This window comes from Balaenoptera borealis (assembly GCF_965194805.1).
Source record: "Balaenoptera borealis genome assembly, chromosome: 3".
Lineage (NCBI taxonomy): Eukaryota > Metazoa > Chordata > Mammalia > Artiodactyla > Balaenopteridae > Balaenoptera > Balaenoptera borealis.
This window is the reverse complement of record NC_138866.1, coordinates 139,897,114-139,914,260: the sequence shown is the minus strand read 5'-3', so window position 1 is coordinate 139,914,260 and position 17,147 is coordinate 139,897,114. Positions and strand designations below refer to the sequence as shown.

General features: G+C 39.7%; 1 protein-coding gene across 19 annotated transcripts in view; it reads left to right on the top strand.

Moving 5' to 3' along the window:
- Positions 1 to 17,147, top strand: part of MCTP2 (multiple C2 and transmembrane domain containing 2) — a 263,257-nt gene that overhangs the window by 96,740 nt on the left and 149,370 nt on the right. For 17 of the 19 annotated variants that reach the window (XR_014243575.1, XM_082388909.1, XM_082388908.1 and 14 more), the window contains 3 exons: positions 13,167 to 13,309; positions 14,047 to 14,123; positions 14,613 to 14,724. Coding sequence is in view for 18 of the 19 variants with exons in the window: in XM_082388909.1 (XP_082245035.1) it covers positions 13,167 to 13,309; positions 14,047 to 14,123; positions 14,613 to 14,724 (332 nt within the window). In the remaining variant the exon portion in view is untranslated. The other 2 variants (XM_082388906.1, XM_082388905.1) reach the window with 1 other exon arrangement.

The following is a 17,147-nucleotide window of genomic DNA, read 5'->3' as shown; positions in this document are numbered from 1 at the left end:
AGGCAATGACAGTTCATGACCCATTCATCCAGCAAACGGTTCTCTAATCCCAGCCCAGGTAGACCGGGACAGCTGTTTTTAGAGCAGGGACAGGTACTTTTGCAGATTATAGGAAGAATGCATTGCATAAGTCATTTTCCTATTTGAAAGGAATGGTTTAGACAAAAATTTTTAAAGATCTCCCACTAGTGTGAAAAGTTGGCCATGCAATAGGGGTTTAATAAATGACTAAACTGCTACCAAAATGTTCAAATGTCAGGTACCTCTGATTTGGGTCCTGTTTGCCTCTTGTGATTTAGGAGGCTGATTTTAAAGATTGTACCATTTTCATGATTATATATTTCTTCTTTAAAAAGGAAAGGATGCTCTTGTATTAGACCTAGAGAGGAACATTCTCATTGCAGCTGTGATTGGGGGACAGGCTGGATGTTTCTAGAACTCTGTGTTATATGCTGAGGAGCAGCCGTGTAGCTTCCCAGCAGGTGTGCTGTGAACGGGGTACACTGAGGGTTCACCCCTCTGCCTCCGGGCAGCTCTGTGGGCTTGGGCCAGCCCCTCAGCAGTCTCTTCTGTATACCCTGTGCTGCCCAACAAAGATGACCTTGTTTGTGCTAGGATGGGAAGTGTTGGGGGCACTGGACAGTGGGTCAGAGTCACAGACTCGGGGCACAGACCATCTGAGTTTGCATACCAGCTCAGACACCATCCAGCAATGATTGTGGTGATTAAGCTGGTGCGTGTGCTTATGGGGATGTGTGTGCGGTAGGGGTGACATAGCCATGTACAGTGGCCACAAGCTATTATTATTGCTGTGTCTGGTTCTAGTTATTCTTCTTTCGGTTTTATTTCTGTGTTTTCCCTCTGGGAAAGGCAATGACTTGTGGCATTTCCGCCAATTTTATTAGGGCCCTTCTTCCCAGTTTCTTGATAATTTGTCCCACCGCTTGCATATCTCTTGTTTTTCTCTTTAGATTTTGTACTCCTCACCCCCCTGCCGACTGCCAGCAGGGCCAAGGGTTGGTTAAGGTTGTTTTCTGAGACCAGTTCCTGCTTTCTTATCAGTGCAACAGCAGAAATGAAAGAGACACTAGTTTTTAAGGGTGCATTATTTGAATAAGAACTCCACTGTGAATTGGTGGTTTTATTTTCTTCATCTTAAATTTGACTCGGAAGATGCCCCTCAAGTTTCATAGCAACCAACATGGGAAAGCTTGGTGTGGATGAAGTCATCCCAGTAAGTCATTACTTATTGGAAATTTTTACTGAATGTACTACACTGATCTGATTTTATAAAAAATACTGAGTTCTAAAGTAAAATAGGATCTGACTTCAAATTACTTGGTTATTTGCTATTTTTGCTTCACATATATATTTTTTCTGTATTATAAAAGTTTAATTTTGAGAAGAAATTAAAAACAGTAGTACACCTTTCTTTGTTTAATTAATGTTCCAGATTAGGTTGTCATTCCAGATTTTACTTACTAGTAATAATGCCGCAGCACACATTCTTGTGCCTACATCTGTGTGTCAAACTTTATTTCTTTGCAAGTCGTTTATTGCAGTGAATTGGATGTTTTCTGTCACATGATCTGACATCTCAAGATTCTTCTTAACAGAACTGCCAGTTCACTCTTGAGAAACACCTCTATTTTGCTCACCCACCAGGAGCATATGAGTGATCCACTTCCCGTTTCTCACCTCCACTGTGTGTAGATTATCTATGTCAATTTTGATAGAGAAGAAGTATCGTCTTGGTGTTGTTTTAATTTGTGCTGAGAAATTTGGACCCTGAGATATATTTGGTTAAGAGATATTTGCTTCTCTTTTGTACACAGTCAACTCCATGCATCTCTGTGGCTTATTCTCCTGGTTCCTGGATATGTTCACGTATATTTTTCTAATTTGTCATTTGCCTTTTAATTTTGTTTATAAAGTTTTTGTTGCAAACCCCTTTTCCAGTCTTACGACTTTATTCTGGAGAGTTCCTTTTCTTCCTTGCTTCCTATGTTTTTGTACCTTGAAAGGCCTTTTTCTCTCTTGAGAGAGAGATGCATTAACCTACATTTATTCTTTTCTGTCTGGTTTTACATTTTTTTCATTAATCTATTTGATCTGTATCAAGTTTATTTTGATTTCTTGGCCCAGAGTCGGAACTTAGTTTTGCTTTTTGCCAAATGGGTATTTAATTAACTAGGACTAAACTTTCCTTTCCCTAATGATTTCATGGCCACTTTTTGATTGGGTATTAAAACGCAGTCCATATGAGGGTCTGCATTTTGGATTTCTCTTTGATTCCTATGGATGTGTTGTTTTGTTCCAGTGCCAGCACCACATCCCAGTTGTACTGTATTGAAAGGTCACAGTCAATACTTTTTATTTTGCAAAAATTGGGGCTTTGCTTCACATTGGAGTACCTACTCTGAGCACCAGATGGCGCTCGATCATTGGTGTGCCTGTGTGGGAGTAAGGAAGACACATCTGGTCAGCTTATTCAGAAAGATGCTCATTCATTAGCAAACTTGAAACTTTAAAGATGCAAACACCCATCCTGAAACCCAGGTAGCAGTTGGATTTCCTCCACTTGGTGGGTTTTGGTAGCCTGCCAAGGTCCCGCAACAGGAATGGGGAGCTGAGTTTGGGAATCTGCTTCTCTTTACCCCTTTTCCGCTAGGATATAGACCAGCATCCAAACAGCCATTAGTGGATTCTCACAACTGAGCTCTTTCCTCTAGAGATTTTGTTGATGGGTTTTGTTTTGACACTCTGCATCCTCATAGGTTGGTTAGAAGGTCTTGGTCCTCCCCTGCTTTAGATAGTCAATTGCCTGTTCCTTCTGTGGGATCCCATCTCCATTCCTATGAAGTATTCTGGAGCAAAACAGGCCTGCTTCCTGTGTCCACTGCTTGTAAAATATCACCTTACACCCACCCGAAGATCATTGACTTGACTTTTGCATGCCTTCCATTTGGTTGAATTGGAATTCTCTGTAGGAGTGGCTTTTTCTGTTCATTTCCACACTGATGTATAATAATATGTGCAGCATGGCATGCTATGTTTTGAGTAGTTCTTTTTACTTCCTTTGTTTGATTGTGACGTCGATATGGTGGATTCTGCTAGAGAGTGCGTGCACGGTTTACACAGAGGATGAAGTCCACAGAGGGTGTATCTGTGTGCTTCCATGTGTCTGTGATTTTACTTATGGCTTAATTTGGAGGTCAGCTACAGTATTGGTCAGCTAATTCCATCATGCCATCGCACCTCAGGTGTCCCCAACATGCTGAATTTGAGGCGGGGAGCATGGCACACGATGGTGAAGGGTATTATTCCAGAGACAATCAGCGTGTAACAATTTACCATATGTTCGTGAATTCTGGAGTGTGGATTTGGACAAGGCACAGTGGGGATGGCTTGCTTTGCTACACACTGTCTGGGGCCTCAACCTGGAAGACTTGAGATTTGGGGGTGACTTACTGTGGGGACTTTATCATCTGAAGACTCAAAGGCCCTTTCACACGCATGTTGGGTGCCTGGGATGGGCTGCTTGGAAGAGGAGGACTGTTGCACATGAGGCCTGGCTTCCTCACGGCCTGGTGCTCTCAGGATTGTCACACTTCTTACATCACGGCTCAGGGCGCCAGACACGAAAGGCCAGTGCACGAGGCAGGGGCTGTGTCACCGGTTACAGCAGAGCCTTGGAAGGAACACAGTGTTATTTTCACCACCCCACATTGGTTAAAGCAGTTGCCCAGATTACAGGGGACAAAGTAGGTACCCTGCTTCTTACTTACTTATTTACTTGTTTATTTATTTATTTACTTGTTTATTTATTTACTTGCTTATTTATGTATGTATGTATGTATGTATGTATGGCTGCGTTGGGTCTTCGTTTCTGTGCGAGGGCTTTCTCTAGTTGCGGCAAGCGGGGTCCACTCTTCATCGCGGTGCGTGGGCCTCTCACCGTCGCGGCCTCTCTTGTTGCGGAGCACAGGCTCCAGACGTGCAGGCTCAGTAGCTGTGGCTCACGGGCCTAGTTGCTCCGAGGCATGTGGGATCTTCCCAGACCAGGGCTCGAACCCGTGTCCCCTGCATTGGCAGGCAGATTCTCAACCACTGCGCCACCAGGGAAGCCCGGCACCCTGCTTCTTGATGGAAGGAGCATCAGTACTTGGAGGTTGTGCTTAGGTATTAGGTGTGGCTGTACTTAGGAAAACTTTAGTGTGCAGTGGGTCTGGGACTGAGGCTTGGCTCTAGCAACTCAGTAGCCATCCTCATCCTTAAAACTGCAACATAATACCGTTTTAGGAGGAGCAAATGAGATCCCATCCATTGTGAGTATTATACTAAACTTCAGTCCTGTTGTCTCTTTTCCATAAAGGCTGGTATCCATTTCATTAGACTTAGATTTATGCCTAAATGATAGCTTCGGCTGGGGACATTTGAAGTATTTTTATTAATAAAGAGGAGAATGTGAAGGTATTAATAGTTGTGTGTACTTTGGCAAAGTGGATTTCTGGAACACCGAGAGCTTATACCCTTATAGATCTGGGAGGTTTGACCCTTTATAGAGACTTCAGGCAGCTACATTCATTGGCTTTCTGGCTTATTCTTAACTTTATTTCCTTTTATCCCCCCAATGCGTTCTGCTCTGTTTATAGTGCTGCCTCCTGGCCACTGCCTCTCCTCTCCTTTCTTCTATGTGGTCATGCTTTCCTCTAACTTTTACCTGGGTTCCTCCTCCTTTGGTGTTACAAGGGCAACCATGCATGCTGTCTCTGAGCAGAAGTTTACACCCCTGTGTACTTCTGATCACCTCATCAAGAATAGGGGTGCAGGCATCTCTTCTTAGTGATCACTTCAACAAAAGCCAATTTGTTCAATAATCTACCCACCAAATGGCCCATTTACTGAATCCATCAGTATATTGACAGTGTCTTTCATCTATTTATAAAATTAAGTGTATAACATTATTGGATGAGAACTTTTAAAAACAACTTTGGAAGGTCTCTGGGTCATAATAGTTAATTGGCTCTGAAGACAAAGCCAGAACAGCATCTTAAATAATATTTAATTTGTCTCAGGCCAAAGAAGATGATAGAAAGGAATGGACATGGCCTGGCCTAAGCCGAAGATCCCAGAAAGGGGATGACTAAAGACAGAAAAAGAATATTAGGGGGAACAGAGGTGGGGAGCAGGCAGAGAGTAGGGCAGGTAGGGAAGTCTTGGGGTGGGGTGGGTGGGGTGAAGGACGTTTGTGGGGGAGCATGGTACAGGGGGAGAATCTGAGGGCCCCACGAGGACCTCACTCTCCACAGCTCTCTTAATTCCCATTATTTATTCTATACAAACTTTAAAAATAGTCAAAATAAACAATTTTGGTAAAACTTTATAAATAGTTAAAATAAGCAAGTTTTGGTAGAATTGGTAAATTCAGATCCTCAGTCTCACTGTAAGTTGGCCACTGGATGGTCTTTCAAAAAAATGGATTTTGGTGAATTTGGTACACTACATCACAGGGTCCAGCCATGGGCAAGCCTTGTCCAAGGTGCCGCTGGGTTGTTGTCCATGGTGGGCTCTCCAATAGGAGGGGAGTCAATCTCACTGGGAGAAAAGCTCGGGAGTGGTTCAACCAGGATGTGCTAAGTGACAGAACGTGGCCAGCAAGGCCCTTAGATGGTCTGGGAGGAAACGGTTCTTCTGAGGTTGGTACCAAAAAAACAGAAGCATGCAGCCACCATGTGCAGGAGAAAGGGAATGTGCATATTCCCTTCATTTAATTGTAGTGGATAAAGCAATCCTGGGAATGTGCATGTTCCCTTCATCTAATTGTAGTGGATAAAGCCTGGCTTGGAATTCTGCTAGACTGGAATCTCCTGCTCTCTTAAGTAAAGTTGACTGTGCTCTACAAAGGGAAAGTTGTTTCTCCTGTCCCATGTGACTGAGGAAAAATGCCCTTGAGTTTCCATAAGGCCCATTATGGTTTCTGAAGGGGTCTGTTAAGAAAGCTGCAATCGGACATGGCTTGCTCTGGAAATCTCAGTGTAACTGCTAGAGGGCAGCAGCAGCCATTCAAAAATCATCACTTGCTTGTTTTCTGAAATCATGTCTGGCTCTTATTTAGCCACCCTTGGAGAAAGTCAGAACTTATGGATCCCATATGGAAACAACTCAGATTTACTTCTTTTTCTGGCAAGAAGAAACATTCCAAATAGGTATATATATTGCAAAGAATCTAAAGATATGTGTATAAATATAATGAATCTTATTACTCTTAAGCCAGAGGATAGGAAAAAAGTCAAATTTATGCTTTTCATATGTGTTCAAATCTTTTTATGCAGAATGAATTCATCTATGTGTATCTCAGTTTCCCTAAAGACTTAGTAAATAATTATTGACTTGAAACTGAACTCTTAAGATTCCCTGAGAAAAGTTCTCAGGTATTACAAAATGTGAACTTCATGTAAAATTATGGAGATCATTTCCTTTCATAAACAAACAACAACTCTGAGAAATGCATTTAATTAGGAAACTTTTCTAGCTTAAGACCACGTTTCTTTTGGAGACCCTATATGGCTGAAGTTTTTAACTTGGCGAATGAGCTTTGCTGGTGACAAATAAGTAGGTTTTGTCTACAAATACAGCTTTTGCATTCAATGCATTGGATTTTTAGTTTAAATTAGGAATGATAGTTTTAAAAACCTATATGATATAATATGTAAACTATATGATATAGTGCATATGTGTATATATATATATATATATATATATATATACACACATACACTCACACAAATAGATACATAAATGACCATTAAACTGATTTATAGAAATATATTTACGGGCATGGAAGGGGACAGATGTGTTATTGACTGAAGAAGGCAGGTAAAAGAATACAATATGAAGGCTGATTCCTTTTTGTGAAAAGTGTGTGTGTGTGTAAAGTCTCGGTGCATATCAAGATAGTAAGCTTTTCTAGATGGTGGTGATTTTGTTTCTTTCTTTCTTTTTTTTTTTTTTTTTAATTAATCTTGACTTTCTGCTTTTTCTACTACCATGGCCATGAGTTGTTATACTAGAAAAAGCAAAGAAAAGGTGTTGGTAATTGGAGTTTCATTACAGATTTATCTTATTTGCATATTGGGCTAGTTCTTGAGCCAGTCCATGTGATTTTGTCTGTTCTATTCAACCACTTCACCTGTTGATACTGCCCATCTTTTCCATAACACACTCAATCCGGTAATAACCCTTGGGATGATAAATCAAATGCCAAGAGAGGGCTTCCCTGGTGGCGCAGTGGTTGAGAGTCTGCCTGCCGATGCAGGGGACACGGGTTCGAGTCCTGGTCTGGGAAGATCCCACATGCCGCGGAGTAACTAAGCCTGTGCGCAACAACTACTGAGCCTGCGCGTCTGGAGCCTGTGCTCCGCAACGAGAGGCCGCGATAGTGAGAGGCCCGCGCACCGCGATGAAGAGTGGCCCCTGCTCGCCGCAACTGGAGAAAGCCCTTGCACAGAAACGAAGACCCAACACAGCCAAAAATAAAATAAATAAATTTATAAAAACAACCAAACATACAAACACATTAAAAAAAAAAAAAAAATGCCAAGAGAACAGAATCTTCAAATATGATGGTTCTTGATGACTCTCTCCTGATGATAAACTTGAGTTATGTGTCCTTCTTATTGAGCTGCCTGTTATTTTCATAAGATTAAACCTGCAAAGTTCTCTGAAATCCTGATGAATCCCCTTAGGACTGTAGGTGGGGCAGTAGCTAGTACTCATGAATACTTAGTGACTTTCAGATTTTAAACAGCCCATTCCTTCCAAGACAGCTCAGATTGTTTCATGAAAATTTCCCAAACCACATGGGATCCCTGTGAGAAGGATATAACATAAGGAATTTTCTGTTCAACTTTTGAAGACAGAAGGGGATATAAACATCACACCTTTAGAAGGGACATATAGAGACAAATTATCAGTACATGTTACTTGGACAGCTAAAATAAAGTAAATGAATATTTAATTAGTACCGCATACATTGTTACACACTCTCCCCTTTTAAATTAATTGAGTAGTAATAGTATAAATAGAAACACATACTATGTAAACGTTTGGAGCCTCTTGTTACCGAAGTATAGTGGTTCATTCAGTTCTCAAGATAATTCTACAAAGTTGGCATTTTTCCATCTACAGGTGAAGATAGTAAGGCATAAGGAAATTACGATGCCTAAAGTTATACAGTTACTGAAAGGAAGGTCTGGGAGTTTAATCCACCATGCCCATCCTACTTCAAAGTTTATTCATTTATCATATCTTCATATAATTCACCTACCATGCATATTAGGCAACTCTGGGCATGCATTTCACCTTCCAGAGCTTTGATTTGGAGGAGTTTAATATTACGTTCATAGGTGCCCCAAGTAAAATGTTTTCTATATTTAAATAATTTTATGAAATACAGAGTAGAAAAGTTTTAAGCTGTTTTTATTATTGCTTCTGTTTGTCATTAATACAGTTCTTAGCTGTGTTTAATATTTTACTCTACATAGGGAAGTTCCAAGTAAGAAAAGAGTAAACAGCTTTTCCCAGTGGTTTTGATGACATAACCCTTTCAGTCCGTGGAGCATCTCGAGGTATGAGTGTTCCATGGATCATGCTTTGTGAAACCCTGGATCGATGCTTCTTATAGTTTGGGTATAGCTGTCTCCTCAACTCCCCGGTGCTGTGTTATCTCAACTACCAGGTTTCTTCGCTTTAGCCTTTTTCTTCTTCCTTCTAAATTATAAGCTGCTGCCAGATTTATATTTCTGAAGCTTGGCTCTGATCATTTTACTCTCCTACTCATAAGTAAACCTGAATTTCCTTCCCTCTCACACTAAAATAATTCCAGATGGACCAAAGACTTAAGTGTAAAAAACGAAAAGCTGCAAAATCAGTGGAAAGAAACATGGCTGAACTAACTTAAAATCCTTTAGTGCGAAAAATTCTTCTAAGCAGAATGTTAAACGACAGTGCCATAAATAAAACTGGTAAATTTGCCTAAATAAAAATGGAAATAACTTATTGCAAGAAGTAAGGTAAGTCTAAACAAAGTATGACAAGATTTACAGCCAACGGCTGCTTTCCATAATTAAGGGCTCATTCAAATCCATAAGCAAAAGACAAAACCTTGAGCCCATAGAAAAATGGGTAAATGATATCGGTGAGAATTTCCCTGACAAAGAAAGACAAATGTAGGTCACTAAAATATGAAAGATCCTAAGCTTTACTCAAAATGTTAATGATAGAGAAAAATGGAGATACTATTTTTTTTACCTGCCATTTTTTCAAAGTAAAGGTTTACGACGTCAAATATTGGTGAGCATGTAAAGAAAAAAAATACAAAACGTATACTCTTGGTGGAAGTGTAAATTTTGACAGACTTTGGAAGAACAATTTGACAATGGCTGTCAGAACCAGAAAAGACACATTCATTTGCCCTGCAGTTCTTTTTGAATATAATCACATAGGAACTCCGAGATAGTCATACAAGGATGCTTGTTGTAGTATTGTTTGTGCTAGTAAAAAAAAAAAAAAATTGGAAATGATGTAAATGTTTATTATTTGGTAACTAGTTACATAAATTAAGATACAACAACACAATGAAAATGTATGCAGTTGATAAAAGAAAAAAAAACTGGTGAATCTGTATTGCTGATGTGAACAGAGCCTCAAGGTACTTTAGTTGTGAAAGCACAGAGTCCAGTGCATTTATTATGATTACATTTGAGTTAAAAACAATTCTTGTATTTTTTCCTGTAAAACACTCAAGAAGCTGGTGCATGTGAGGAATGGGAATGAGGAAAGATTAAGAGGGTGGAGAGTTTTCCTTTCATACTTTTCAGAATCATGTGCATGTATTACACTTGTTAAAAAATTTAGAAAAAGAGAACAGGAAAAACAAAACTACCCTATATTTCTTACAGAACAAAAACTTAACTCCTTATTTTGTGATTTTTAAGGCACTTCAGTCTGACTCAAAACCGGGGTTTTTAACTTTCTCACTATACATTTTTCCCCCTTAATTTCTGGATGAATTGAAATGCTTGCTTGGCACCGCACAGATCTAGTCATTTTGGCCTCTTTCCCCTTTCAGTGCCGATTCCTCCAGCCCAAATGGCCTCAGTCCTTTTCCGCTTGGCCAGATCCGCCTATGTTTCAATTCCCATCTCCTTTATTTCAGCCTCCACTGATACCCCAGCTGGAACTAACCTTTCCCGCCTGTGAACTAGCATAACCTCCAAGTTCTATTCTATTTTGACTCTTACCTCTTGGACCTTGGGTTATATATACCGTCTGCCTGCTGCACGCCAGGTACAGAAGAAAAGGCTCTGGGATGGATCTTTCTTTGCCATCCCCCTTAGTACTCAGTAACACTGAGCCATGCTCTGAGGCAGCCTGTGTTTGTGGCATGTGAGTGACGTTAGCGGGCCTGACAGGTACAGGGTCAAGGGAGGCGTGGCCATCCAGAGCGTCAGGAGCAGAAATAAGGACTGTCCCGCATTGTTGTCGGGAGTGTGAATTGGCACAGCATTTCTGGAGGACCAGTGAGTGGCTGTCAGTCTGTCTCAGCACACACAGAACCACAGGACCTTTTGCATGGGAGCAGGAAGCTCTGGCTATGGATGCGTGATAGCTACATATTCTAAATTTGAGGCTCCGTGACTCTGTTGAGTCCACATGGCAGAACGGGTGGCGACCCCAGGAGGGAGGCACCGTCTCCGGCCTCCTAGTTTCATTCTCCTCCCAAAGTTCCACGCTACCTCTTTATTCCAAGGAGCCTCATTGTTCATGAAGCGCCCTGTGAAAGAAAGGTTAAAGTCCACCCATTCAGGTGTCATCTCATCATTTGTATAATCTGGGCATTGCATTCCTGAGCGGCGACCCCTTTGCAGAACCTGCCTAGTTAAGATGTCACTTGCCTGACAGTGAGGCACTTAGGCTCAGAGAGAAAAAAATCACTACGTGCCCCCTGCCCCCCCTTCTCAAATTTTCCCTAACAATTAACGCCGTACTCACTTGACACCCTGGTTCCTTGTTTGGCTTTGTAAACCCTGGTCCCTTTTTCTATTAATTCCAGACATTAATATTTTCTTTCACGCAACTGCTGCCATTCACCCGTGAAACAGTTTGAACATTATGTAGCTGTCAAGATGCCTGGGGATTACCCAGTATGCTTTGCCTGTGAGAAAGTGACACCACCGAGGCCTGGTTTTGAGATGTTTATTTTGAGAGCACGCTGACAAGCATGAAGGCCTGATCCCAGAGTGGCAATTTCATTTAATTAAAGGCCTCTTTTTATTAGAGTTTTCCCCCCACTTTTTTTTTTTTTTTAATCTATATATATCAGAATGACTGTTAAAATCTGACTTGCCGCAGGTGTTCTCTTGTACTCTCAAAGAGGGGTTGTGGACAGATTACTGACTCACTAGTGACTATTCCACTGAATGGCTGGGAATGCCTTCATTTTTACTATCCTGCTCAGAATTGCTGCTTCAGCGTGTGCGAGTGTGTGTGTGTGTCCAGGTTTAAAGTAAAGACTGCTGGGTTTCTGCCCCTTTGTTGCCAAACTTAAAACGTGAGTGTCGAATATGTATATGTGTATATGTGTAGCTTGATTTCTTTGTTTGAAAGTTAGTAGCCTTGCCATACTGGAATGGCTGAATTATCCAAATGATAACCTTGGTTACTCTGTTAAGACTTTTAGCCAATGTGTATTATCTTGCCCCCACGTGATGTGACTCCCAGTTAAAATAGTTGGGATAAGAATTGCATTCATGTTCAGGAGTTTTCCATCCTGCAGAAACCTCAGAAAGAGCTGGAAAAAAAAAAATGATTGAAATAATTCATGGTGGGTATTAACGAGTTGGAAATGTGTGTGACCGAGTAGCCTAATTAATTTTTGATGTAATATTCTTCGACTACATTGGCTTGACTTTAATATCAAGAACTCATGTCAGTAAATCTGTGGAGGCCTCTGCTGGGCATTGTCCAAGGCACCTGGAATGTGTCAGTGAACAAAACAGACTGTTGGTCTTTGAGCACTTATTCAGAGCATGGTTCACGATGAATTATACCAGCGTACCTCCCCAAATTAGATTTTTTTCCTTTCTTTGTAGCATTATCGGCTGGCCTGCATTCATGCCCTCGTGGATTATTCATTTATTTGTGCCTCCTTTATTCATCCTTCACTAGGTAGTAATGTGCAAGTATGTCCCGGTCACTGTTCTGTGTCCCGAGTATGATGGCACACTTGCATGCATGTAACACACTTGCACAACACATTAATCCTGGTATTATGTTTGTGGGCATTTTTTTTTCCTCAACTGATCTGAAAAATGTGGAGGAGGGTCCATCATCGGCCCTTCTTTCTGCTTTGGACATAGTGGCTATAGCGGGACATTATTCATTCCTTTTCAAAGCTTCCCGGGAGGAGGCAGCAGGTCAAGGGTGTTGGCCCGAGGCCGGCGGGTCGGAGGGCCTTGTTGAGGGGCGTTCAGCTGGCCAGGGGGAGACAATGTTCTCTGCTTTACCGCAGGTGCGGGGGGTGGCGAAGAATGGCAACTTTGTCAGTTTAATCTCTACGCCCCCCGTTCCGGTCTGAGTCCCCAGGCCCCATCTTTTGAGTCGGTGGTTCCAGGGATTGATTGATTTATTATGATTATATTATAAAGTACAGGGTTCTGTTGAGTCAGCCATCTGGCCAAATGTTTGAAAATGGTTTCTTTCCATTTTCACTGACTCACTGCCATTCTTAGGAGGAGTGGGCTTCTCCCCAGGACTCCTGAGATGCTTGGCTGGTGCTGGTGGATTTTATTTCTTGAATTTTTTTGTGGGTAAGAGAGTGATGACATACCCACAATGAAACCAAACAGAAAAAGCTCAAGGAGCCCATTTATATTCTACCACGAAAGGCAAAGAAGAATCAGTCATTTACCCCAGATTGTTTCACTTCTCTCCCCTCTCCACCTCTGGGGCCCTCAGTCTCTGTGCAGGGAGACATTTGTTCTGGGTGTGCTCAGTGAAGTGCTTTGAGCCTGGAGAGCGTGGAAAGAATCTTTACTTTATGGAGATCCTAGGCTTTTTACGTATATTTTTAAAAGCTGTCTTGTTCTCTTTTTCATTTAAAGGCACGAGTGATCCCTATGTGAAATTTAAGCTGAATGGGAAGACTGTGTACAAAAGTAAAGTCATATATAAGAACTTGAACCCAGTTTGGGACGAGATAGTCTTATTGCCAATACAAAGCCTTGATCAAAAGCTGCATGTGAAGGTAATCCCAGATGACTTTCAAATCTGCTCTTTTATTAAAAACATTTATTTCTCAGCCATCTTCGCCCTCTTAAAAGTCAACTTCCCCAAATTCATTCTTGTATCATTCCTAAGCACTGGGTTAAAAATATAAGTATGGAAGGGATTCTTTTTACCCTTGGTCAAACTGTATGTTACTCTCAGATCTAGCAGAGTGAAAATAATATCTCCATTGATTGTATTTAAACTTACTGAATGTGGAAGAATTATTACTGCCAGTGCAGTGGTGACAAGTACTAAAGCCTTTCTCAGAGAGCTTTAAGCTACCAGTTGTAAGCGTCAATTGCTCTAACATCTGGGTTAAAACTGCATGAGTTGAGTGCAGGATGGGATTGCTATAGAATATTTAGCAAATTTCTATTTAATTGGCAGACTTGCTCACTGTGGAAAATACTAAATTTTATTGAGAGACCATTTAAACTACAGAGAGTGGTCCATTGTGCATAGTATCTTAATGCATATGAATACTGCCTTAAAAGTATTTTCTGTTATTTTGGCCATAGTAAGCAAAATGCACAGGTTTGAATAATTTTGTTCTCTCCATCAGCTTGGTTAAATTCTTCTTTATACTGTGCAAATTATTTTTAGATCTAGAAAACTGAATTCAAAATTCCCAGCCTATTGCATTTATCCATACTTTGATATACTCAGTTGGTTTGCCATATTAATGTGTGTTACTGGCCCCCTTCTTCTTTGTAGGTGTATGATCGAGATTTAACTATATCTGATTTCATGGGTTCTGCATTTGTCGTTCTGAGTGATCTTGAGCTTAACAGGTATTGTAATTTTACCATCTAGTTGTTATTAGTGAATTTTAGAGGGAACTCAAGATAATCAAATGACAAAATCTGAATAAATGAAAGAGTGCTTTAAAATGTGAGTTTTTCTATAATTTTTGCTTTTTAGCTCCCAAATATATATTGGTCAGATATTACATCTTCTATAACGTAACCTAAAAGGTGTATTGAATTTTGTACTTTCGTGTTCATTAACCTACTTACCTTAAAATTAAAACAAGTATTTACATTTTCTTTGGGCAGTAGGGGAGAAGAATCAGTTGACCAACTGTTGAATTAGGCAATGCCAAACAGTTTCTCTACCCTGAAGATGGTTGGTTTATTTTCACTGAATCTGGTGCTTTTTTTTAACTTGTGTCTCACCCCTGTTCAGAGGTAGGAGATTTTTATCATAAGCTCCTGATGTATTCTAAGGCTATAAAGTACTACCAATAAGTGCTACCGTCATTTGTTGCTTTTTGCTTATAGAACGACTGAACATATTTTAAAATTGGAAGATCCAAACAGTTTAGAAGATGACATGGGAGTGATTGTATTAAATTTGAACCTAGTAGTAAAACAGTGTGATTTCAAGAGACACGTGAGTGTGACCCTTTTTTTCTTTTTAAAATTCTCCATTGCAACTTTTCTTTGATAATTGGGTTGCCAGATGACTGACATTTTTGTATTTATTTGGGTAGGGGGAAAAACTGCATAGAGACTTAAAGTACCTATCTGTGATAACGTACACCCTTTCTTTTGGAAACCTGGAAAGAAATCCAGTACGGAATGATCTCTATTTTGGCTAGGGATGTAAACATTATTAATATTGTAGCAATAATACTATTGCTGTTATTAAATGTTTATGCTGCTTATGGTTTGCGTGTCACAGATCATACAAAATATGCTTTTTCTAAATGTTAAGGTTTCCATTTACTGTTTTCTTAGGTACTAGATGACTTAGGCATTATTTAGTTATGAAAAGCTGTCCCCAGGATTTAGTCATTGTGTTGTACGTTACTAAGGTGATCAAGTATACATTTGCAGCATTTCCGTTTCATCTTCCTTTTTCTTTTAGCTACCAAATTTTCTATTGAGAGTTCTTCTGGGAAGACACACATTTAATATTCTCTAGTCTATTACATGGAAATTTCTAGTTAATGCATTACCTATTGAAGATGTCTGTAACATCAAAAAGCATTGGATTTTGTGACAGTATGATGGGGACTCTGTTTTTAGGAGCAAATATGTGAATACAAACCATAATCTTATTTTATATTCTGGTATTATACCTTAAAGTTCCAAGAATGAAAATGAGAATGAAAGCATCTTGGATTGTCATTTATTTGAAAGGTATTTAAAAAGCCAATTAAAAACAGCTACTTGAAAAAGGACTAAGATGTGTTAAAATTTCAGCATGTTTAGAATCTGGTATGAAAATCTGAAGCCTGTTTATAAAGTAGGCCTCCAATAATACCTCTTGAATTGAGTCAGTGAGGTCAGTGTGGAGAATATTCTTCATTTTGACATTACCTTTGCTGTTAGTTGTAATTTATTTTCATGATGAAAATCATGAGTGATTTACTAGTAAACTCACTGAAGATAGTTTAAAGGAGTAAAAAAAACAACAAAAAAAATGCACAGTGATTTTTCAATTGCCAGAGGGTCAACTAAACAGTTGCTATTTTTAATTTGAATTCTTTACTTATAAGCATTTACTTGATAACTTTGGGGGGGATATCTCTATTTATTAATTAAGAAGTGGCACTGTTAAAACCTGAGGCCTCAATAACATTGATATTTTGATGTTAAAATGTCTTAAACATGTCAAAAATATATTTTTTTTTCTACCCAACATAGTGACGGAGGGATTTCCTTTAACGTCTCTTAGTTTTGATGGCATTGCCATCGGATTCAGTGGCAGGGCATCCAGTAGGTTACCGGTTCCTTGAGCTGGATGCCAGGTTACAATGACATGCCATGGAAATGAGCATATTATTTGCCACATGGTTGCATAATTGCCAGCTGATATGTTCTGAAAATTTCTTACATGTTTAAGTGGGGTTTGTAAACTTGGATAAGGACCTCATGAAGATAGCTGCATATTTCAGCAGCGTAATAGCTGTATATTTATTCCACAAGTGGATTTTTCTGTAGTGTATTGGATCCTATTTAGCAGTACTTCTGGCACTTAAAATATGTTGAAATATTGCCAAAATTTGGAGTTCTTAAGTAGAGCCATTTCAGTCAAAATTTATTTCAAATTGCAGAGCAATTAATACTCAATGCAGCTTGAGTTTGTTTTTGGAAAACATCTCAAAGCCTATCTTTTCAGAGCCCTAAAAGGAGACACACTTGTCATCCTATTTAGTTTGGCCCTTCTTTCCTTGACTCCTCCACCCCGTTTTTGAGAGTTTGTCAGATGGTACGCATTATCTACTTGCTGGTATGGTTTCTCATTTTCTTTGTTCTTTGCTTGTCTGGCAGGGTCTAGTGTACAATATATTTACTGTATATATGAGTGTACATACATATATATACATATACGTGTATATAGATGTACATATATAAATAAAATGGGGTATTATAGAAATAATAATAATGGTAATGCCTGTTCTATTTGTTCTGATTGGTAGTGTTATTTTTCTGTTTATATACTTGTTCAAAGTATACCTGAGCAAGGAATGATTTATCCTTGGCCATGTGTGGCTTTTCAACTTACAATGCATATCAGGGACCCTTTGGACAGAGTAGGTATCAGAAAACTGTTGATCTTTTCATTGAGTTTAAGTTAGTATTTAAAGATATTCTTATATTGGGGTTTTAAATGGGGTAACTAACACGGGAGACTGAGATTATTTGGGAATAATTTGTTTACAAATTTCCATTTTAATTTAAAGCCTGATGGAGAGATTTCAGTTTGAATTCTCGGTTTTGTACCCATATTTCTTCCCGTTGTCATTGAGGCAGTCTTTGTTGCTTTAGAGCCAAGCCAGTAAAAATCTTAACATATGCAAAATGTCT